The sequence below is a fragment of the Citrus sinensis genome, chromosome 7 (genome assembly GCF_022201045.2).
Source record: "Citrus sinensis cultivar Valencia sweet orange chromosome 7, DVS_A1.0, whole genome shotgun sequence".
Taxonomy (NCBI): Eukaryota; Viridiplantae; Streptophyta; class Magnoliopsida; order Sapindales; family Rutaceae; genus Citrus; species Citrus sinensis.
The window spans coordinates 24,783,014-24,806,876 of record NC_068562.1 but is presented as its reverse complement, the minus strand read 5'-3'; the positions used below and the strand labels follow the sequence as shown (position 1 = coordinate 24,806,876).

At 33.3% G+C, this 23,863-nt stretch overlaps 3 protein-coding genes across 7 annotated transcripts; 2 read left to right on the top strand and 1 right to left on the bottom strand.

Annotated features, from left to right (window-relative positions):
• Positions 1 to 214: 214 nt before the first annotated feature.
• On the top strand, positions 215 to 4,807 carry LOC102611705 (protein trichome berefringence-like 7). Of its 4 annotated transcripts, none has more exons than XM_052445072.1 (4): positions 215 to 1,843; positions 2,687 to 2,845; positions 3,615 to 3,922; positions 4,467 to 4,807. In XM_052445072.1, exons 1-3 carry the CDS (start codon positions 954 to 956, stop codon positions 3,910 to 3,912), a joined length of 1,347 nt encoding a protein of 448 aa, XP_052301032.1. In that variant the 5' UTR covers positions 215 to 953; the 3' UTR covers positions 3,913 to 3,922; positions 4,467 to 4,807. The 4 variants fall into 4 exon arrangements, with proteins under 4 accessions (XP_052301032.1, XP_006464628.1, XP_052301031.1 ...); XM_006464565.4 differs by having other exon boundaries at positions 4,342 to 4,807; XM_006464564.4 differs by having other exon boundaries at positions 217 to 1,843; positions 4,345 to 4,807.
• A 665-nt stretch (positions 4,808 to 5,472) lies between these two features.
• On the top strand, positions 5,473 to 6,825 carry LOC102612200 (protein TRACHEARY ELEMENT DIFFERENTIATION-RELATED 7A-like). The gene has a single exon (XM_006464566.4). The coding sequence runs from the start codon at positions 5,698 to 5,700 to the stop codon at positions 6,670 to 6,672; it is 975 nt and encodes a 324-aa protein (XP_006464629.1). The 5' UTR covers positions 5,473 to 5,697; the 3' UTR covers positions 6,673 to 6,825.
• Positions 6,826 to 7,201: 376 nt separating this feature from the next.
• Positions 7,202 to 12,745, bottom strand: LOC102612500 (chromatin assembly factor 1 subunit FAS2). Of its 2 annotated transcripts, none has more exons than XM_025093709.2 (12): positions 12,499 to 12,745; positions 11,491 to 11,602; positions 10,963 to 10,989; positions 10,773 to 10,845; positions 10,351 to 10,454; positions 10,060 to 10,271; positions 9,882 to 9,978; positions 8,628 to 8,700; positions 8,402 to 8,490; positions 8,160 to 8,298; positions 7,938 to 8,038; positions 7,202 to 7,833 (listed from the first exon to the last, which is right to left on the bottom strand). In XM_025093709.2, the coding sequence occupies exons 1-12, from the start codon at positions 12,610 to 12,612 to the stop codon at positions 7,397 to 7,399; spliced, it is 1,578 nt and encodes a 525-aa protein (XP_024949477.1). In that variant the 5' UTR covers positions 12,613 to 12,745; the 3' UTR covers positions 7,202 to 7,396. The 2 variants fall into 2 exon arrangements, with proteins under 2 accessions (XP_024949477.1, XP_006464630.1); XM_006464567.4 differs by having other exon boundaries at positions 7,202 to 7,842; positions 12,499 to 12,744.
• Between the last annotated feature and the right edge of the window lie 11,118 nt (positions 12,746 to 23,863).

Genomic DNA, 23,863 nt, shown 5'->3' with positions numbered 1-23,863 from the left:
AACTATTAGATAAGTTATAATGAAGAGACGTTAACTCAAACAAAAAGCTGGTACACAAGAATTAAGCATTTTAAAGACAAATAGAAATTAAAAAAAAAATTCTTATTTTATTTTTAAAAATTAAGACGTATACGTTTTATTCTCGAAATGCAAGTAATGACTGACAGATTATTATTCCAATCAAATTAGCAAAAGCCAAAACTAACCCTCACTTTTACCGAGTCTCCAACCACAAGAATTATTATATGCACTCTCTACGCTTCTTTCCTTCTTGTTTTTTCTTGCTTTCAGTTTCTTCCATGCATCTGCAGCACCTCTCTCTTCGGTCCTTTCCACTTCAAAACCCTCATCTGTGTCCATTTCCTCGTCATTCATTGACTTTTCCGCACCCATCACTCCGTTTCTGAATCAGTCAAGGAAATTCTCAATAACTCAAATGGTAATTTCTCTTCAACTCTGCATTAAACGATCAGCTACTACCTGTCTTCACAGGTTTATCATGTATTGTTAAAAAATGTTTATTTTTCCTTTTTCATCTGGGTATGATTTTCTTGAGTTTTAGGATGCTCATTCCATTTGGTCATTTGATCAGTTCTTTATCTGTTGTAAGCAGAAGTCTGACATGACTTTTGAGCTTGTGAAATTTGAATATTTGGATTGAATGTAGATTTGTGTTATAATTTCTAAGGATATTGCTAATGTTGTACTGTGGGACTCTTGTGTTTCTTTGAGATGATGAGGTTGTCGTATAAAATGATTCTGATATGATAATGGCTCGGTTGATGGTTCCTTGATTCATTCTATAATGGGCTTAAAGTTTCGCATGGAAAGACGGATTATTGGGGATCTTGAAGTAGCAATAAATTCAGTTTTGGTGGTGAGTGTGTTGAATAATAGCGATAGGTTTGTTAAGATGATGCTTAGTTGGAATAGTGGGTTGTTGAATCTTGTCAATGTCAGGGATTGAGATAATGAGCAGCTACAGGAAGAGTAAATCATTGAATAGGAGCTCGTCCATCAACAAGACCATACTATTTGGCAGGAGCAAGTCATTCAACCGAAGCACCTTGTCTCCCCTGAATGGTGGAAGTCCTAAAGCCTTGAGTGCTGCAAGCCCAAGACCTAATCGATTGAGCTGTGTCTCACAATGGTCTCGAATGCTTATTGTGATAGGGCTCTTTGTTTCCTTTATTATATTCTTTGCTGGTGGTTACATATATGTGCTTCCAAGTCTCAGTCCTGAATTCCTTGGTTATAGTTTGTCGGTATTCAACAATTCAATGGTTGGCTGTGATATTTTTAATGGAAGTTGGGTTTTGGATGATGCTTATCCATTGTACAATGCTTCAGAATGTCCATTTGCAGAGCAAGGATTCAATTGCTTAGGTAATGGAAGGAGTGATAATGATTATCTTAAATGGAGGTGGAAGCCAAAGCATTGTGATTTACCAAGGTTTGATGAGTACAGTATCTTGGAAAGGTTTCGGAATAAGAGGATTGTTTTTGTTGGTGATTCCATGAGTAGAACACAATGGGAATCATTGATATGCTTACTTATGACTCGGGTGGAGGATAAGAAGAGTGTTTATGAAGTCAATGGGAATAATATAACAAAACGGATTAGATTTTTAGGTGTGCGGTTTAGTTCTTTTAATTTTACTATTGAGTTCTTTCGATCGGTTTTCTTGGTACAACATGGTTTGATACCTAGACATGCCCCAAGGAGGGTAACTTCAACTCTTAAATTGGACAAGTTGGATAATATCAGCAATGAGTGGCTTCATGCAGACATTCTCATATTCAACACAGGACAGTGGTGGGTGCCAGGGAAGCTTTTTCAAGTGTAAGTTCCTTGTTATGTATGGTTACTCACATATGAAGTTATAGTGTACTATATATATTTGAAGAGTACGATAATATGATTTGGTGGATATGGTAATGCTGTTCTTTGGATATTGCATGCAATGATCTTCCATGGTTACAATACAGCATCGATTAGATTTGCCAGCCTAGGCTTTGTATTTTGGTTGGTGCTTTGGTCATCTTTTCTGAATTGACATATTTAGAATCAATGTTACACTTCTAAGTTATTGAAAAGCATTCACATGGTTAAAGAACTTGTAGAGTAGATGGATCTTCGACTTAATTTTTTTATGTTTAGAGCGCCTCGAATCTTCTTTTGGCATATTTTTTGAGGATTTTTCTTTTTATTGTATAATTTAACAAGTTACAGCTGTTCTCTCTTTCTTCCTTTCTCTATTGGTACGATCTATGCTAATGATGGCCTCTTTCCTTGCTTGATTTGTGAGTTCCTGCTAGAAGAAAAGACATCTTTCTAAACTATTGTAGAATAATTTTGTTGAAGTAGTTTTAGTGATTAGTTTCTCGTTTGACCTCTAGAGAGAAACTAGTTATTATCCACTGACCTCTGAGCAAGAGAATAAGTTGAACAGTTTGCTTATGAAATGTAAGTGCAACATCTGGAAACAATTGTGTCCTTTGAAGGATATACACCTTTAATGAATTTCTTTTAGGCAATGACTGTATAATTCCTTTGCATGAGCATCATAATATTATTTGATCTATTGTGCACTCTGCATTCAAGCAGACCTACTCCTCCCTATTGTTGCTTGATTCAACATTTCTATTAATTCAAGTATGAAATGATCTCAAATGTTTTGGACAGGGGTTGCTATTTCCAGGTTGGAAATTCACTGAAGCTCGGAATGTCTATTCATACTGCCTTCAGATTAGCACTAGGCACTTGGGCAGCATGGGTTGAAAGGTCAATAGACACAAATAAAACGCGCGTCTTTTTTCGGACATTTGAGCCATCTCACTGGAGGTATCCCTTCATTGTTGATATTCTTAATCTCTAAAGTTGGAGCATTTTCTGCTTTCCACATCATATAGTTGCTTCAAACAAGTCTGATTCCAAGTGCAGACAAATCATCCTTCTTCATTCTCATAAAAACTGTATTTTTTCTCTGTTCACAATGCAAGATCACCCTAAAGCTATATACAGCTATTCTTCACCAAGAGAATGTGTTAGGTTGCAATTTGTCTCTTTGAATGAACATATGTTTCTCTTTTGAGCTATATATGCAGTTTATAATTAGAACGTTCTGTTGTATTCATAAGTTGATAAATTATGGTTCTCTCAAAAATCATGGATTCTAAAGGAGGCCATTTCCCTGGATAGTGCTTATTAGCTGCAACCAACCATCATTTAAGTTTGATGAGAAAGTATCGCAGACCTTAACTACATAAAAGCCCAAGAATTTTACCTTTTTATTAGAAAAACCTCACGTTAAAAAATTTCATCAAAACCCCCTATTGTTAATCTTCAGCCTAACCTCAAGGATTTCTGATTGAAAATGAAAATTTTTATTTTTTTGGATCTAAGCGTATTTGAGGAAAACCGCTGGGGGCTCTGAAACCATTGGATTTTGTCATTCATACATTTAGAAGCTCTAATTATTCATTAAATCTCTTTGCTGAATGAATTTCCTGTTTCTGCATTTGTCCTCTTCCAATCCACATCAAAGTTAGATGGGATTTTATCTCCATCCTCCTTCAGTCTTCGCTATTAATATTGTTTTGTTTTGCATCAGTGATCAGTCTCATAGGTTGTGCAATGTTACCCAGAATCCCATGACAGAACCTATTGGAAGGGAACACCATGTATTTTCAGACAGTGTATTGGAGGTGATAAAGAATATGAAAATTCCTATAACAGTTCTGAATATAACATCCTTGTCTTCTTTTCGAAGTGATGCACATGTGGGTCAGTGGAATGACAATCAATCGGCACCTGACTGTGCCCATTGGTGTCTGCCTGGAGTACCTGATGTGTGGAATGAAATTTTCTTCTCATGCCTCTTTCATGATTGCGGACTCCATCTCCAATGATTGGCTTCAGGTGAGTTTCTTTTCCTTCCTGGTTGTCTTCTACTTGAGTGGTGTGACTCAGCGTAGTTTAACCTTATAAATCCGGTGAACAGACTGTCTGGGTTGTCACATATCCTTTATTTCTCTTCTAACAAATACTCTACTTTCTACTTGTCCGTTCTTTATTACTCTCACCACCTACGGCTTCAATGAAAAAGCTCGTTCACTGTTTTTGTTTCATATTGTGTCACTATTTCACTATCTTGGCACTTTCCCTATCACTTTCAACTCTCTCTCTCCAATGTGTATAATCTGAATATAACAACTTACATGATCTCTGAAAAATGAAACCCCCACCTACTTTTCAAAATTTTATCACTAACCTAATCTAAAATCAACATATAAAATTTCATTTCTCTTATTTATTTATTAATTATTATTTTATCTTAGCAGTTACCGCTCCTCTTCAGTAGATAAGAGTAAGCAAACTAATTATAGGAGCACCAGCTGAACCTCAGCAAGGACACAAATATGCAACTTGTAGCTAATGAGCCTTTCTGTACCATTTTCTTAAGCCAGGAGAAGTTGGTCAGATGAACTGGATTCTTCCCCTAACTAAAATCTGTTGTGTTTGGCAAACACAGATGCAACGATTTTTTGGATCTCTTGATCTAACCCCCTGTTTTCCCGAGAAATGTAGTAGAATTACATGGATAAAACAGTTTTTGCAGGACTGGTTTATTTCATTCTTTCATCAAATTCTTTTGTATTGTGAGAAGGGACTAAAATTTGGTCCCATAGATGTAACCTTTTTGCCTCATCTGTTCTGTAATCAAAGTTTTGGTAGTGAAGTGGATTCTTTCTCACACGATTGTTCAAAAAGTAAGGCAAATGATTAGGTAGGAATGCTTTATCCTTCTCATGATTTATGTAAATTTTTCTGTTCCTCATAGTAAGGATATACCATTGTGGTTAAATGACACTGAGTTGCTCAGTAATTTAGTGAAATGATGAAAAATCTTCCCCTGTTTTCTCAAGTGTCATGTAGCTCTCTAATGGATGGATTGTTTGCCAGTCTTGAGTTCATGGATTTTGCCAAGTAAATGAAGATGCATCAGAAACGAGATGCCAATATTTTAGAGCAATCCCATATGAAAACCAGCTGATTGGCTAGAACTTGACCCCAAAATCATTTAAGTCTGCAAAAGCAAAGAACACTAAAGCTGTTCAATTTTATTGAATGATCAAGAAATATGGAATCTGATGAAATAAATTGAATTTTCTTCACGTATAATGATGATTTAAAAAGAATAATAATAATAATAATAATAATAAAGAACTTGTAAGAGACAAGAAAGGAAGTAGTTGATTTGGGGGAATCTTCTAGCCCTTCAACCTACCTCAGCTATCCTATGTTGAGGAGGTAAATGACTGCATGAACTTGAGAGGTGAGAGAGACACGTTTTAAGGAAGAATGTATGGCCACATCAATTTGGTCAATTTTGTAGAAAACAAACTCTCACATCAATCTGTAGCATCTTTTATTTTCAGGATAAATAAACAAATGCAGAGAAACTCTTTCGGGGGAAAACAGTACAAAAGAAGAAGTGTTTTTCAATGCAATCAATGACAACTCTTCAAAAACTTAGCCTGAGAGTCAAGTTACTTAAACCTTAGAAGATTTCAAAACATAAAACAATTGATACTCTTAGATCACGCGGTAAGTCAGCATTACAAATACGCATTAACAAATGCCATATTCACCATCAGAAGTTCAGCACCAGCACAAACACTCAATCTATTACAATGGCTTCCATTCAAAACTCTGACTACTATTTTCCATACTTTCCTTTGCCACCACCTCATAATCCTCAATCTCCTCCAAAAGCAGCACCACCTCACGGCTCTCCATCTCCTCCAAAAGCAACACCACCGCATGGCTCTCCATCCCCTCCAAATGCAGCACCAGCTCACAAGGCTCCCTCGCCTCCAAAGACACCACCAACTAATAGTACTCCACCACCCCACAACTCTCCATCTCCTCCAAACACGGCACCACCTCATAAGGCTCCATCCCCTCCAAGCATGGCACCACCTCACAAGGTCCCATCGCCTCCAAAGACACCGCCAGCTAATAATACTCCACCACCTGACAACTCTCCATCTCCTCCCAAAGCAGCACCACCACATAACTCGCTGTCCCCTCCAAATGCAGCGCCACCTCATAATGCTCCATCCGCTCCGAAGAAGCCGCCACCTCCAAAACCTACTCCACCACCACCATTTCCTGTTCCGGTGCCAGCAACACCACCTAGTCACTCATTTTCACCCCCACCACCCTCTGTGAGACCGCCGCCTCATCCCCTCCCTCCACCGTCCCCTCCTCATTTAGTCCCACCTCCACCGCCATCCCCAGGGCATCATTCAACCGTTATAGTTGTTGTCTTTGTTTCACTTGGAGGTCTATTCTTCCTGGCATTTCTCTCTGTTGCTCTATGCTGCTTTATCAAAAAGAGAAAGAATAAAATGGCCAACAAGACTGAAACTATAAACATAGATGAACATGTCAAAATCCAAGAAACAATCATGCCAGGTCCCCATCATCAACAAGCTGTGATTTTATCCGTTGAAGAAGATGTGCATATTAAGGAAAAGATCAAAGAAAATGGTACGACAGGGGGAAGCACTTACTCTACACCATTACAAGATCTTCCTCAAGCTTCTGAATTTGCAGCTTCCTCATCAGGATCCAGTCATTACCATCTTGAGCACAAGTCCTGATTGAAAATCATGCAAGTGAGAGGTGTATGCGGCAAACAGATCAGCGTTTAACAATAACCTGCTGAAATAATAAATGAGCATATGATATTCTTTCCATATGTTTTCAGAAGTAATTGGTTTCAAATAAAAACCTGTCAAACTTATTTTGTGCTACTGTTATAGACTTATAGTGTTATGTTCCTTTTCGTAAATTCCAAGCAAACCGTAGAAAGATCACGATACTGAGTAAAAGACATGACAACAATCACCACTGCCAAATACAATTCTTGCACGTTCCTGAGAATCTTTATAACGTCCTGCAAGCATCTAAAAACTATGCATACATATCAATCTGTAAATTCCAAGTTGTAAAATCTCCATTAAATAATAAAGTTTTAACAGCTTGGCCATGAAATAGCCCAAACGTTGACATAATTCAGGGAAACACATATTTCAAATATAAACAACACCGAGCAAGAACTTTTTGCTTAAAAAAATTAAAATTAAATATAAAGATACTCACTCATTCATCTCATTTAATCCAACAGTGTAAAGAAGATTTTTTTTCTTAATCCATTGAAATAAAGAAGACGAATATTGGAAAACGCGGTCAGTGATCTGACTGTTTTCAGCATTGGTAACTAAGATTTGATTAAATATCTATATTATACATCCAGTATCGCAGAAAAAGAATTGCTGACAGAACTTTGATTAAACTAATTTACAGAGGTTAATTTCACAGTTGTTATGGATCAATAGCCATTGGAGTAATGCGCCTCTTGGCCGGCTTATTTTGGATAGCAGTACTCCTTGAGCTTGCCGATTGAGCCTGTTTCCCTTGTATCTTTTCTGTTTCTATTTTTCTATTATCTACTTCATTTCTATCTAAGTCCATTGGTCTGCTTTCCGCCGTGTCAGAACTATCATTTGTAGTTCTTTTCCCATCTTCTGTCTCAGCTTCTGCTTTCCTGCTTTCTGCTTCATTCCTCTCCGGTTCAATAAGTCTGCTCTCTGCTGCAATAGAACCATTAATTGCAGTTTCATCGTCTTTTGTTTCTGCTTCTGTTTTCCTCTTGTCTGGTTCTTTCGTCTCTGCTGTAACTAATTTATCATTAGTACTTGCCTCAATTATCATGTCCTCTGATTTTGTTACAAGAGGGCTCTTGTTCTCATCCTTACTGACTTTATTTCCTACCACAATAGATTTAAGCTGATTCTTTAAGAAAGCAATGAAGGCTGGAAGTAAATTAATCGAAGCGGAAGAAAATGAAAGATGGCTGCCAAACCTGACAAGGAGATAGGAATTCCAAGTTCATCATTTTCAAATTCTACTAAGGTACAGTAACCATCTTGAGAGGATAAAGCTAAATAACGAGCATTATTTGACCTTCAAACAGAAGATAAAGGAACCAAATCAGCACAGCCTAAAATGTCATCAATAGTGACCACAGCAACAACTTACAGACATTAATCAGGAGAAAGTTGCATGATAACTAAAATAACCTTACCATGCAATGTCAGTTATGGCTGCATAGTGGAGGCCAGCCAAGATTGCTATGGGTGGAACACTCTCTGTGTCATAGATGTATAATGAATTTAGAGTTGCAATGGCAAAGATGAGGCGGTAAGGTAGCTTGAAGAAGCCAGCTGCATAAGTAAGCGGAGATTGTTGGGATCGTCATAAAACAATTGCCAAGCCAAGATAAGACCAAATAGTATTAAAATGGCAGGTAAATCAGCATAAAAGTACCTGAGTTTGATTCCCGAAGATTAAAAGCCAGAGGACAGAAACGAACTGCTACAACAGGTTTGCTAGCACCTGGGAGCTGCAAAGCAGGCCTGCAGAGCAACAAATTAATATAGCCTATCATGAATTAAAGCAATCAGGCTTCATTCCCCATTTGTAATGGATAAAAACCAAGAAGCTCAAGTAAATAGGATTTCTGAACCAAAATAATATGGTTTAAGTGTATTACCTTGAAAGATCCTTTCTGGAAAATATGTAAGCTGAATTAATTGATTCAGACATAGAGGAAATTTTGTAAGAACCTGCAAATGTCAACAGGATAATACACACAACTTTCATGAATATATGGCAAATAAAGGCACCATTGAAGGAAATAAAAGGATCCAGATGTGATAATTTATAATTGTCTTGCTGAAAAATCAGATGAGCAAAGATTAGATTCTTAAACGAAGATATAAGGTAATATTCCCAGGACTTAGGTTGCATCTCAATTACTCAAAAGTAAACAGGTAATGCACAGTCTATGCCTCAATGATGAAGTTTCATTTCTTACCACATTTATACACATGCAGTAGGAGCAGTAGTAAAAAAGAAGTAACATGGTAGTTTGTCCCTGTTCTAGTAATATACTAGTTTTTTCATTTGAGAAAAGAAGGGATGATAGGAATATACGTTTAACATATACAGGAAAGAACCATATAATCAAATATTTATCAGTACACGAGGTCACTAACAAAGCAACACTTTTATTGGTCCTAGCTGTCCACTCCCAATAAATACATACATTAATAGTGAAAAATTATGGGATTTTAATGAAAATTAGATTAATTCCAGGCTACAAGACAAAGCTGTGAGTTCCAAACCCATGCAAGGCTGTCCATAGGCCTTGAACAACCGACACTTTAACCAATCTATTACCTTTTTTTTTTTTTTGAAGTCTGTTATACACAGATGTTATCGACATTACATCAGACATTACAATTAATATTTACAATCATACTATATAACTGGGACTACCGCCATATATTAACACACTGAAACACTTGCCCAAATATTTTAAACCCTCTCTAATATTCGAGGGGTGCCTATCCACTCACATTTCGTAAAGGAGAGACTGTCTCCACTCAATTATGTTGATAATTGAGGGAGTACTGAAATTAACCCCCATAATGCTCTTATGGAAGCTCGAACCCTTGCACTCAACATTGTAAGTGCAAGGCTTCTTCCATTGGACCAAAGGCCCATTTATTACCCTTGGTTCAAAATACATGCTATAAAAATAAGCCTTTTATGAAAACACATGCGTCAAGTCTGATATGATACATCAACAAGAGAAGATAAAGAGTGCAACATGACATACACATCAGACTCCCAGAGATATCAATGTTACAGAAACAAGCTTTTCCAGACAACTGACAATCAGATAGAAATAACTAACTGTTGACATAATATTGAATTAGAGTTGGAATCCTTAGTTTCGTACCTGCTGGTACAAGTAAAAATGATCCATCAGGTGACCATGCTAATCTTCGAAAAAATGATGGAAGTGTTTCATCATGAAAGAGATGATTTTTTGCAGACTGCATGTCAACTCAGGAATGGGGTTTATTAGATTCCATTCATACTACAAAGCAACTGGAGATAATTAACAATTCTTTAACCTTAGAATCATCAGTTGAATGCTGTCCTGCCTTTGTAATGACATGCTGACAAACATAGTTCATCTTCTCAACGCCTTTTGATTTTGTAGGCCTATTGGCATAAATTCGACAAGTTCTATCTGAACTAAGAGAGGCAACATACTTGGACAATGGATCCCAAGCCACACCCTGGACATAATGGAAATGGGCATCTAATATCTGAAGAACTGAACCTGAAGATCAGAAACAAAGATTGTTAAGGATAAAATATAATAAATCACATTAAGTGCAACTTTATGAACTCTTTCTTACCTTTGTTAACATCCCAAATAATGCAAGAATTGTCAACAGATCCAGAGAGTAGAAATGCACCATCAGTCGACCACTGCAGGTCTAGAACATCCTTGCGGTGAAATCTGTCACAAAAAAATCTAATAATCAGTCCGTTACGCAGAAGTTATGTTGCTTTGCTTTTTTCCTTTTTTTTTAAATATCTTTATTTGTAAACATTGATGAATATGACACATTAATTTCATTATGTACTCAAAACATGGTAGAATTCTGTAGAATCTTTCTCATAGAACGACAAGGAAAGCCCTCTGATTCAACACTTATCAGCCTAATTGAGGATCAGAAAGAGCAAATGAGCCCAACCTCTGTATGTTGCTAGTTCTTTAAAAGAAAAACTTTTCATGCATGACTGCAAAGAGAAGTGTAACTACTGAAGGCCTTACGACAAATTCTTGAGGACTTTCCATGCTTGTCCAGTTTCTGTTGTGTGTAACTTCCATATGATCAGCTCGCCACCTGCAGATGGAAAACTTAATTTAAGATATTTTTGGTTAAACATACTATTTCACAACCATATAATGGGTTCAGATCATATGTAAAAGAACAAATTGATGACGACAGTTCTAGTCATACCATCGGCACCAGAAGCAAGTTGTTCTCCTGCAAAATAGCAAAATATTGATCCCATCATCAGGAAGAATATCATTCATACAGTGCAATGCAGAAAGCATTAAAAGCATAACAAGAGGCTTGTGGGTAAATATCCACTTAAACCAAGTAAGAGAAATTATTGAGACAAGATAACCTTGATAGTTTTGTCTAGACAATATATGGATATATTATGTGACATTCTCTAACTAGTTGAGTGTAACTCATCAGCAAACCAACATCAAAACCATAATTTCTTTCTGAAAATCATTCCCACTTCCTATCTCACACTGATGAGGAAAAATGAAATTATCCAGCGCCACCTTTCACAAATGGACAATGCCTTCCCCATAGGAGAACAATACCAATATCACACAAAATGGAAAACAGATTGTATGAAAAATATAAATGCAAACATGTATGTTATTCAAATACCATGTTGTTATTACAGATAAATTGGTTCACATTATCTATAAGAGCATGCAACTCCAAGGAAAAAAATTATGCCCTTACCGCAAGGAGAGAAGCGAAGGATATTTATAGCAGAACCATGATAAGAGAGGCTATTTTGATAAGAAGCTGTTGGGATTTTCTTCTGTTTTTCGCCTGAATTTATTAGCCAAATCTGAAAGTTTAACGTTTAGAGTTAGTCCAGCCCAAGTAAGACTTCACAACTCAAAAGAAAATCTGACTGCTATAAATAAAATGGGAGACGCAAAACCAGAGATATGAGATGAAAATTTGGAATGATAACAGAAATTCAACAGAACCAAATACGCTAATTAGTTTCACCCCAGAATTAATTCATTGTTTTCATCCCTAATGTTTAGTTAAGAAACTACAAGGGGAAAAAAAAATCAAATTTCACTTGTTCCAACTTGATCTCAGTGGTACAATGGTTTTTATCATTTCGCTGTGTGGTAGGCTTCCCATCTCTCTGAACCCACATAACTGAATCTTTCTCTAAATGGTGGAAGAGTGACGAGAAGCATAAAGCTGTTTGATGAAAATAACCCTTTCTACAGTTAATCTTAACTTTTGGTATAAATTATAAATATATAAAAATTAACACAGAAAGTCTTTTCTTTCCTTCTCTCCTACCAAATAATTAACAATGACAACCCTTTTCTTCCTTTCTATCTCTTTTTGATCTTTTTTAGCTTTCTCTTCCCTCCTTCTCTTCCGCCCAGACCAACAGAACACCGTATACCAAACACAACATCATATGCATTATTCTAACAAAAGAAATTAGAAAATATCTGTCTACTAATCTTAGTAAATGGCTCTAATTAATTCAAAAAAAAAATTAACCCATATTTTAGATTCTCATCAAATACAATCAGAGATAGCTGCCAATCACTTTAAATGGCTTGGATCGACTTATCAAACAACCTATCAATGAAGCACTAAATAATAACATGAGTTGATACAAACGATTCAACAAAATCTAGTTCTCAGATCAAAATTGCACCCACGAATTTGAAAACGAAAAGAAAAAAACTGAAATGCAAAAGCGGAAACCTTGATGTCGTAGTCGGCGCCACCGGTGGCGAGCAAACCGGATATCGGGTGGAAATCTAGGGTTAGGACTGGTTTTGTGTCGTGCCAGTTAATTTGAAGTGTGCCACCTTTCATTTTTGTTTTGATTTTCCAGATTGGTTTCTCGGCTTAATTTTACTCGGGAAAGTGAAGGCAAATAAATTCTAGGGTTTATTCGTTTGGGGGTGGTGAGAGATAGTGAAGAATGCGGGGGACAAATGGCGCGTTGCCTAAATTTGGCGGGAAATTGTAGGCCGAAACGGTAACTTTAGCCCGTTAGCTTAATTTTCTTACACAAGCCTAAAACTCTAAATGACGACCAGCCCGTTGATTTTTTTAGCAGCCCAAGGGGCAAATTTCACTTAAAACAGCCCATTAAGCCCTAAAAATTGAAAAAAAAAAAAGGTAATTTTTAAAAACCTCCCCTTAGGTTTGAGGCTATTGCAAGTAGATGGTGAAAATCATTTTATTTGTCAAAAAGCCCCCTACCGTTAGTTACAATTTTTATTGACTAACTGTTGACTTTGAAAAGACAATATTACCCCCAATATTTACAATTCTAAATATTTACAATTTCATAAGTAATTAAAACAATTATTTTCACCATGATCAAGTTATTGATATTTCCTTAAAATCTTAAAAAAATAAAATTACAAATCTTAAAATAATTTTTTTAAAGTTTGTAATAAAATTACAAATCTTAATTATTTGATATAAAAATGTAATTTTTTAAAGTTTGTAATAAAATTACAAATCTTAATTATTTGATATAAAAATATTTTTTTTTAAGTTTGTAATTTTATTTTTTTAAGATTTTACGGAAATTTTAACTGACGTAAACTATTATTGGGGATAATATTGTCTTTTTAAAGTCAATAGTTAGTCAATGAAAATTTTAACTAACAGTAGGGGGTCTTTTACAAATAAAATGATTTTCACCATCTACTTGCAACAGCCTCAAACCTCAGGGGAGGTTTTTAAAAATTACCCAAAAAAAAATTAATAATATTGGGTGCTTAGTTTTAGCGAAAAAGAGGGAAGGGAAAAAAATTGAAATTATAAATTTGATGAATAAAGTTTTTGTTTTAAGATGAAATTTTAGATGTTTATGGTGCTTTTAGCACAATGTCTCCGGTCCCTGCTAGCTACTTTGCACATGTTTATGATAATTGATAAGATTACGTTGAGTACATCGTTGCTTTGCTCATAGGAGTTTTATTGATCAAGCATAACAAGTTTATTCCTTCATACTGATTTCAATGTATATGCTATTATTCTAAGTAGCGTATGTCCTCATTTTATACAGTGCAGAATCATGTCTATACAACATTAAAATTTTTTACATTGCAATAAAGCAGATAGTCGCACTTAATAAGGACTCTACAATTATTAAAGTATTCTCAAGTGCGAATGACTACACTTTATAAAGTACGGACTTACTATAAAAATATTGTGTACATTTGTATTTAAGAATTATATATATAGAATAATTATATAGTGAAGACATCCCGATTTTAACAAAGTGAGGATACCATTAACAGACAAAAAATATATTCTTTAATGTATTAGAATCTGTATTTTTTTTTAATTTTTAGTAATATTAAAGTGAGGATGTCCTCAAGAGAAGGACTATATATATATATATAGAAAGACATTTAGGAAATCGGTCTGATTCTATCTCTCTTCGTTCCGCTTGAAGAAAAGAAGGATCCCAAAGAATCGATCTTTCTTTTAGTTGTTGAATCTCTCTTTGATTGATCAATGTGTGATATTCCGAATCCTCATTACTAATGGAATCGAAATGATCTCTGGATTGATCAGAAGATCCTTTCAATTGGCTAGAATCCGTTACTTGAACGAAACTAGATCTTGTGGAATCATATTGAATATTTGACGATACATTCCGTACCTTGGTAAAAAATCGATCCTTGTTTACCAACCACACATTGTCTAACCAAATCCAATTCTCTCTCGTTACATTCCTAAAAAGATCCGATTCGTGCAGATTCTTCCCCCCAACTAAGAAAGAGATCTTGACGAAATTGCCATATATGAAATTGAGCACAAATTTGCAAAGAAAATAGCCCACTTGTTTTTCAAGAAGAGATGAAAAACGCTCACTATCATTTGATTGAACAGTTGATCTAGCCCCTTGTTGTTTGAGGAAACCTTCCACTTTAATTGGTATTTTTTTCACAAAAAGCAAATATGAGATAACAAATCTAATTTTTCACTAAGATTTCAAATAGATGTCCCAAATTCAAATCGATTAAGTTTCACCTCTTACTCTGACAAAGACAATCAAACAATTCAATTTGGTTATTCTAAAGCATATTTTATATTAAATGCATTTAAACCACTTAAATTTCACAAGTCATGCATTTATTCTCTCTCTCTCTCTCTCTCTATATATATAGATGGAAAATTCTATAATACCGTAATAAAAATTACGGTATTAATGCCGTAGTTATTGTATACCGTTGGATGAGATCAACAATGTACAATAATTATAATATAATAAAAATATTAAAATTTTTTTTAACCGGTTTATAGCCGGTGGTTATTTATTTATAAAAAAAATAAATTTAACTGGCTAAAACAGTGGCGAAAAAGAAGCCTTTTTTGTTCGCCTCCAATACTCTTTTCCTCCGATCATTGCTTTGGAAGTTGCTTGAAGCAAAAACAGAGGCGAAACACAAGAAAAAGGATCAAATTTATTTAAAGAATAAACAATCACGAAAAGTTGATACTCTTTTCCTGCCGGTTATTTATTTGCTTTGTTGAGTGGTTGTGAATTGAATTGTAAGAAAATTGATCCTAAGTTACTAAGCAATTCTTAATGACTTGCAGATTCGGCAGTTTTTAAAAGAGCTAGATGGTGAATTCTTGGAGGTATTACTTCAATTCAATTTTGATTACAATAATATTTTCATAAATAATAATCATATAACAAAATCATGAAATTAATAAATAATAACAATAATGAATTAGTAATCATAATTATAATAATATTTTAATAAATATTATTATTGTTATTATTATTATTTGATTTTATTATTATTATTTATTAAAATATTATTATAATATAATTTATAGTATTATAAATAATTTGTTACCACTACTACTATAATTTTATTTATTTCATTATTATTATTCTTATTATTACTACTACTACTACCACCAATTGACAATAATCAACAAAGGGCATTTAAATAAATTATGATAATTCATTCCGATTCCAAGACAAAGTAAACACATGAATGGAAATGAATCTCATTCCGACTTTAATTTCTACAGCTCAAGTAAACAACTTATTCTTATTCTCATTCTTGATTTCGATTCTACCCCGTTCTAAGTATTGATTAGTAAATGAACCATGAGCAGATTATTGTAGTTTAACTGGGTCTGTTTTTTTCTAACCTAATTAATAATTAGTTTGGGTTGGATTAACTATAATTAACCAGTTTAACCCAACCAAATCTATATAAATAATAATAATAATAATAAGGATAATGATAATGTGTTAATTCTCAATTGCAAAATTATAAAGACTTAAATGACTTATCTAATTTTTTTTTCTTTTTACTCTTTTAATAGAAGAGGCTATTTCATTCTTGCATCTGTTGCTCTAGACTATAATTCCAAAACCAAAATCACACTCTCTTATAAGTAAATTTATTATTTTATAAGATTAATTTTAAAAGTAAGTTGGTTTCAATTTCTTTTTATTTTTTTAGTAAATACTTAACGGCACATAATTATATATCACTTTCATTTTATTTTTGTACATGATGCTAGCTAATTATCTAAAAAGTCTGAATTCGGAATTGGAAAAAGAGATGCAGGAGAAATAAAGTCTATATGCTTTTTGTGGAAATTTTCTTAATTTAAAGATAGTTAATTTATTAACTTTCTTTATTGTACACTAGATAGTGAAAGAAAATTTCATGTTATCAAATATTTATATTTGATTTTAATAAGTTTTATTTCAAGTTTCATATCATTTTCACTGTTCAATTTAAAATTTTGATTTTATCTTCAACCTAATCAACTCAAACCAGACGATGTAAGGTTTGGGCACAATTGGGTTAAACAAGTTTATTTAGTTAAGTTGGATGGATTTTATCTCAACTCATTAAAAAATAGACTATGTTAGATTTTCACTAACCCTATCCGACCCAACTCATGCCTGCCCTTATATCATTCTATCTAAATCATAAAATACCAATAATCCAACACTCTAACCATTTTCACATTGGATTTAAGTTGAGGCAACTGACCTAAACTAAATAACCTAAATTCTAACTAAACGTGAAATAAGACAAAAAATTTATATACCACACATATGACTTGTAGATTGAAAATAAAATGAGTAAATAGCATTAGAGTGGTAAATTGGTCTGTAAAATTATAAAAAATAAAACATGCAAATTGACATTAAGTATGAAATAAAATGAAAGATTTGTAATTCACACTTGGAAATAGTAAAAAAAAAAGGGAAAATGAGTAAATTAAAGTTTGAGTGGTAAATTAGAAGAAAAAATTACAAACAAAACAAGAACTTAGAAAAATGACACAGAACTTGTAAATTGACATTAAGTGTAAAATTAAACAAAAAATGTGTAAACCACACATGAAACTAGTAAATTGATGAAAAATGGGGTAAATTAATGTAGTTGTAAATTAAAAGAAAAAACTGTAAACAAAACAAAAACTTAAAAAAATTACTTAAAATTTGTAAATTGACATAAAGTATAAAATGAAACAAAAAATATGTAAACCCCACATAAAACTAGTAAATTGATGAAAAAGGAGGTAAATTAATGATGAATTTGTAAATTAGAAGAAAAAAGTGTAGAGAAAACAAAAAACTTAGAAAAATGACATAAAACTTGTAAATTGACATTAAGTGTGAAATGAAACAAAAAATTAGTAAACTACACATAAAACTAGTAAATTAATGGGAAAATGGGTAAATTAATGTTGGAGTTGTAATTGACAAGAAGAACTTGTAAACAAAACAAAAACTTAGAAAAATGACATACAACTAGTAAATTGACATTACGTGTGAAATGAAACAAAAAAAATGTGTAAATCACACAGAATACTAGTAAATTGATGGAAAAAATGCTAAATTAATGATGGAATTATAATTTGCAAGAAAAAATTGTAAACAAAACAAAAACTTATAAAAATGACATAGAACTTGTAAATTGACATTAAGTATGAAATGAAATAAAAAATGTATAAATCACACATAAAACTAGTAAATTGATGGAAAAATTGGTAAATTAATGTTGGAGTTGTTAATTACAAGAAGAATTTGTAAATAAAACAAAAACTTAGAAAAATGATATAGAACTTGTAAATTGACATTAATTGTGAAATGAAACAAAAAATGTGTAAATTACACACAAAACTAGTAAATTGATGGAAAAATGAGTAAATTAATGTTGAAGTTTTAAATTGAAAGAAGAACTTGTAAACAAAACAAAAACTTAGAAAAATGACATAGAACTTGTAAATTGACATTAAGTGTGAAATAAAACAAAAAATATGTAAATCACATATAAAACTAGTAAATTAATGAAAAAATTGGTAAATTAATGTTAGAGTTGTAAATTGTAAGAAGAACTTGTAAACAAAACAAAAACTTGTAAATCAACATTAACTTGTAAAAGTTTCATAAAACTTATAAATCACACATAAAATTAGTAAATGCAACCTGGAACTTGAACAAAAAAGAGTAATTACCTACTACTTAGGTAAGATGTTACCTATTTATTTAGAATTAATGGTAGAGATTTTTTATTCAAATCTAACGGTCCACGTCCATCACGGCATTAATGCCGTAAATTTAGTTACGGTATTATAGAATGACTCATATATAGACACACACACTTCAAAAGTCAACAAATACATGCTTTGTATTTAATATTAATTCCAACTTTGTTCATGCATTTAAACCACTTAAATTTCACAAGTCATGCATTTGTTCTAAAGCATATTTTACATTAAATATCAATGCATGCTTTATTCATTCATTTAATTCGCGTGAATTTCACAGTGATGCATGCTCGTTAAAGTGAGCTTCTTTAGCCAATAATTCTTCAATTAACTCCTTTACTTTTAATTCAAAGGCAAATAAATAGTCAATGCATGTGAATCAAGAATGTACTCATATGATTTAAGATTTAATATTTTATAATAGACTTATTATTACTTTTTTTGGAATAATTAATTCTCCACTAGTTCATTTCACAAGGCACTTCCTTATGGGTTAAGAATCCCCAAGTCGATTTAGTTAGAGTGTCCAAGTGGGTAGAGCCTCACTTTGTTGTATCATTCCTACCTAACCACAGCCCAAAGTGATTGTCACAGTAACTTGGGATCTCATAAAGTACATACCTTACAGGTTGGGTTGAGCCTTTAGGCCTAACATCTATTTTTATGTAATAACAATTTCTAAAGATGCCAATGATTTTTTAAGCCACAAATTCTTTAAGATGCTATAATTTAATCTCTTAGCTCTATGCTTTAATTTATTGATGGGCAAGGCCTATTATTTCTTCAATCTTTTGAATTTTGATAGCTCTGCTTGACCTAATAAAAGTTTTCTTCGTTCGTCGAGATTATTAAAAAAAAAGAAAGAAATCAAACGTTAGAACCAAGTGATATCTCTGCTGTTTTGGCAAGTTTAAAAGATATTAGAAAAAGAAATTTTCGTCAGCCCTGCAGCTATATTTGTTAGAGAAATACATATTTGGGCATAATCAGAAAATCTTCTCTAAAAATTCTGATTTGTAAAAGCAAATTTTAATAGATCTGAAAAGGGTTTTTTGGTCCTTAAAATATATATTTGTTTCCGAAAATAATGCCAAATAGCCACCGACCTTTTGCATGAATTTTATCAAGATAATCTGAACAAGGTTCTTATTCCTGCGTACGTTCAAGTCTGCCTCTGGTATTTAATTATTCATTAAAGAACAATGAAATTCTTCAATGACGAGAGTCACATTATACAGCTTCATTGATATGTGGTGTCTCCCACCATCGATGGTACTGTTTTGTCCAAATATATAGGTTAGTAAATATTTTGTTAATTTAGAATCAACTGCAGCTGGTGACTCCAAATATAGCATACAGAATATTGCACTGATGACTATTATCCAATGCTGAAGTCTCATATTTTGCTAGGCTTCTTAAGCAGATCTCGGTTATAGTAATTATGCTCAGCTTTATATAAAGTGATACAGCATATTCTTGTACTTGTTACTGATTTGATAATTTAATGATTATAATTTCTTCCTTCATATAGAACACTGTTTTGTTGAATGACGATGATGATGGGGATGGAGAAGATGAGGATGAGGCAAACATTTAAGAGAATGAGAAGAAGTTTCGGAGGAAGATGCTTGTAAAATTTCAATATATGAGATCATTTTGAGTATTCATTTGAGATCCCTTTTTCCATTTTTTATTTTTCAATTTTTTTTGTGCAAAATATACAATTAAAATTGATATTTTGTTGTACCTTTGATTGGTGGATGGAATTTATATGAATTTTTTAAATTAATGAAGCTACATTTAATGTATTCTATGTATTACTATTACTACTTTGTTGACTATGTTGCATTGGTAATACAAATACTTCAGAAAAAAACAAAGGCTTATGAAATAATAATATTAAATAAATTAAATCGGCCATGAAGGGAAAAAAGAAGCATATTTTTTATGTGTATCTAGTATTTTTAAGGGTAAACTATGGTTGCAGGATATCTAATCACTACTAAAAAAATGACCTTTACTGACACTTAGTTTTTGACACTTTATAAAAAGTATCAGTAATTATGTACATATGCACCATTTTCCGCTTTTAACAAACAAGTATTATAAAGGGTTATTTATCGTCAGCCCCCACATGTTTCGACCATTAGCACCAGGCACCCACAAGTTTCAACCATGTGCACTGCGCCCCCATTTCCGTCAGATTACCGTTAACTTAACTCGAAAAAAGGATAAAATAATAATTTCATATAAGATTAAAATAATAAATAAATAAATAAATAAAACACTTTTTTATCCTTACTCTTTTTCCCCCTTTTCTCTCTCTCTCTCATGTCTTTTTTCTTTCTTCTCTTTTTCTTCTTCTTCTTCACGTCTTTTTTCTTTCACTCTTCTACTTCTTTCTTCTTTGCCTTCTTCTTCTTCTTCTTCTTCTTCTTCTTGCCTTTCACTATTGTTGCCTGTCGGTGTGATCTGCCGCCGTCTCAAATCAACAACAACAAAATGGCACCCGTTGTGTGATCTGCTATCGTTCGAAGCCGCCGACACCACCGCCTGAACCAGCCGCCGTTCCCACCGCCTGAACCAGCCGCCGTTCCCACCACCTCTATAATTTAATTTAGGGTTTTTGATTTTTAGTTCATTTTTGTTAAATTTTCTTGGTTTGGGTTTCTTTTGTAATAGAATTTTATAATGAAATTTTGGTATAATTATCTTCGGTTTCTTTATTATTGGGTTTTGTTTGTTTTGGTGGGATTATTGGAATTATTTTGTAATCTACTGATGATTTTGTGTTTGATTTTTTTCTTTCGCTTTGGAATCATGCTCTGTCTCTCATCTTGAAAGTTTACTGGTTTTACAATTTTGTTATGATTATGAATGAAGAAAAAATCTTTTCCATATAAGATATTATTATAATTAAATTTTATTTTTTAATGTAAATTTTATAAGTTGTAAGAGGTATTTTTGTACTTTTAACTCAATTTAATACAAATTAGGGGTAGTATGGTCTTTTAAGTTAATAACAGTTTAATCCGTTAGAATTAACTGATTTTTTAACGGAAATGGGGGTGCAGTGCACACGGTCGAAACTTGTTGGTGCGCGGTGCTAATGGTCGAAACATGTGGGGGCTGACGATAAATAACCCTATTATAAATTATTGATACTAACGTGTCAGTAAATTAAATATTAAAAATCACTAATACTAAAGTATCAAAAGTTTAAAAAAAATAATTAGAATTGGTAAAACTTTGAACTCGAACCTAAGACTTCTAAAATCTAAAATACTTATGTTTGTTCCGCAAACCAGCAGACCGATAGAATTAAGACCCAAATATTATATTAAAAGATTAAAGAACAAAAATTAAAAAACAAAATCCCCAATCGATCTCTTACCCTTATTTCGTCTAAGTGAATAAAACTTACAAACGAAAACTTACAAAATCCCTAAATCTACCACGCCGCCGACGCACCCAAAACCTCTCCTATCACTGCCGTCACTCGACTACCCACTGCCGTCGACTCCCATGCACCAAAGTCTGGTCTCTTTTGCTATCATCATCTCCTGTGCACCAAAGTTCAAAATCCCCTGTCGTGAAAGTTCAAAATCTCCTGTCGTGATTTATGATTTTGTGTCGTCGCCGGTAATAAATCCACTGTCGTCATCACCCTAAGGTCGTAACAGCTTCCACCCATCATCAATACTCAGCTATTCATCATTGGTATAATATATCAGCCTTTGTGGTCGCTGTTGTAGTCCCTCAATCTCCGTCGTCGCTTCCGTACTGCCTCAATCTCTATTCAAGGTAAGCTCAATCTTATGACTGCCTCAATCTCTGCCTTTTTTAATTTATTTCTTTCATTGGTCTTCTTTCTGTGCTCTCCTTAATTTCTAATTGATTACAATTACAAATTAAGATTTATTTTGATAATTTTGTTATAATTATTATTTTGACGAGATCAAATTTGTTTTGAAATATTTATAAAGAAATTTTATTTTTCTGTCCATTATCGCCAACTTATTACTTATACATGCGACGTGATAGAATTTACTTACCGCACAATTAACTATACTGATTTTGATGAAGTATTGCTCTTGAACATGTACTAGAATTATTCTTGCAATGAGTCTTTGATTATCGACATGTTATTAGCATCTCTTAATAGAAATATCTAGGTTATCCATGATGACTTTAAATTGAAAAATGGGCTTAATTGAAAATGGCATGATGGGCAAATAAAAGTCATGAATAAAAAAGTGAAGTGGAGGGTAAATGCAGTAGCATTAGGCATCTGGCGGCAGTAGAGGCAAGTAGGTGGAGATGGTCATGGTTGGTATTGTAATGTAATAAAGAAAAAAGGAGTGGGTTGCAGTTGTAGTTGCCTATTGTAGAGTGAGAGGGACTCACGAACCCTTTTGTAATATTAACAAATATCTACACACATAAGCTATACATTTGTCTATGTGTACTTAATTCAACTAGATTTGGATTGCTATGAAGTCGGGTATGAAAATTATGTTTGATTTTAGTTTTCAATGGAAATTTCAAAGAGAATCCCACGCCATTGAAATTTCAAACAGGGAGGAGAGTCAAATGGTTGTTTCCCTTTTTCTATTTGGTTCTTCCCAAGTTGAAATGAAAACGAACATTAAAATAACATGTTCTTGATTGGGGTGAGCATTTGACTTGGTTCAATCCAAACTGAATCTAATTGAGCTGTATTATGGCAGTTCGGTTCAATTCGATTAGGCAATAAAAATCAAATGATTCATGTGATTTATTTAATCTATAATAAATATGAATAAAAGTGTATTTGAAAATAAGTGTAATATTATAAACTTATGTTGTTAGGGGAATTATTAGAGATTACAAAAATGGTAGGAGATAACAGTAACAGGAAAATTGGCAATCTACCCTGGGAAAAATGAAGAGAATAATTCTTCTTGCTGCATTTCTATTGTCAGCATTTGGTTTTGCTACGAGTATGTATACTTATATCATGGGAAGAACCAGAACTGCAACTAGAGTACATAGGCATATGCAACTAGTTAGGACTGCGGAAATTTCTTTCTCTGTGGTTCAATTAATTGTTACGCTTGCTAATTTTATTCTGGCAGAATTGGGTGTCAAAAACAGCTTTGATGCATATGTTTTCTCACTAGTCTTTGCTATAATTGTTGCTGCATTTAATATTATATATGATGGGGGAGTTTCCAATTCATCAGGCTTTGCCTCTCCTATTGCCCCAGCTGCTGATCACCAACTGTGAAATTCCCAGGTATGATTGTGAATATAATTGTAAATATCAAGCTGCATTAGGGGAATTCATGTAAGCAACTCATCACCTCTATTACCTCCTACAAATTTAAATAAACTTGTGTTAGAATATATGACGGCATGGCAATTATGCTCGAGTCTAGGGATTAATTTGTTGTCCCTTGGCTAATTCTAGCCATATGCTACTTGATCCTAGGCTATTATGTGAATCAAGGCATTCATTTAATGTAGGGGCTCACCAACTATATAACCCCTCTTTTGTACATTCTTTTATATGTTGAAA

What these genes read in the sequence shown, in the direction of transcription:
- LOC102611705 (XM_052445072.1), top strand. Translation starts at nt 954, where the DNA reads ATGTCAGGGATTGAGATAATGAGCAGCTACAGGAAGAGTAAATCATTG. An exon ending in CCAGGGAAGCTTTTTCAAGT is followed by an intron (nt 1,844 to 2,686) that starts GTAAGTTCCTTG and finishes TGTTTTGGACAG; the next exon opens with GGGTTGCTATTTCCAGGTTG. An exon ending in TTTGAGCCATCTCACTGGAG is followed by an intron (nt 2,846 to 3,614) that starts GTATCCCTTCAT and finishes GTTTTGCATCAG; the next exon opens with TGATCAGTCTCATAGGTTGT.
- LOC102612200 (XM_006464566.4), top strand. Translation starts at nt 5,698, where the DNA reads ATGGCTTCCATTCAAAACTCTGACTACTATTTTCCATACTTTCCTTTG.
- LOC102612500 (XM_006464567.4), bottom strand. Translation starts at nt 12,612, where the DNA reads ATGAAAGGTGGCACACTTCAAATTAACTGGCACGACACAAAACCAGTC. An exon ending in ATTCAACTGATGATTCTAAG is followed by an intron (nt 9,979 to 10,059) that starts GTTAAAGAATTG and finishes GTTGACATGCAG; the next exon opens with TCTGCAAAAAATCATCTCTT. An exon ending in GCCATAACTGACATTGCATG is followed by an intron (nt 8,039 to 8,159) that starts GTAAGGTTATTT and finishes TTCTGTTTGAAG; the next exon opens with GTCAAATAATGCTCGTTATT.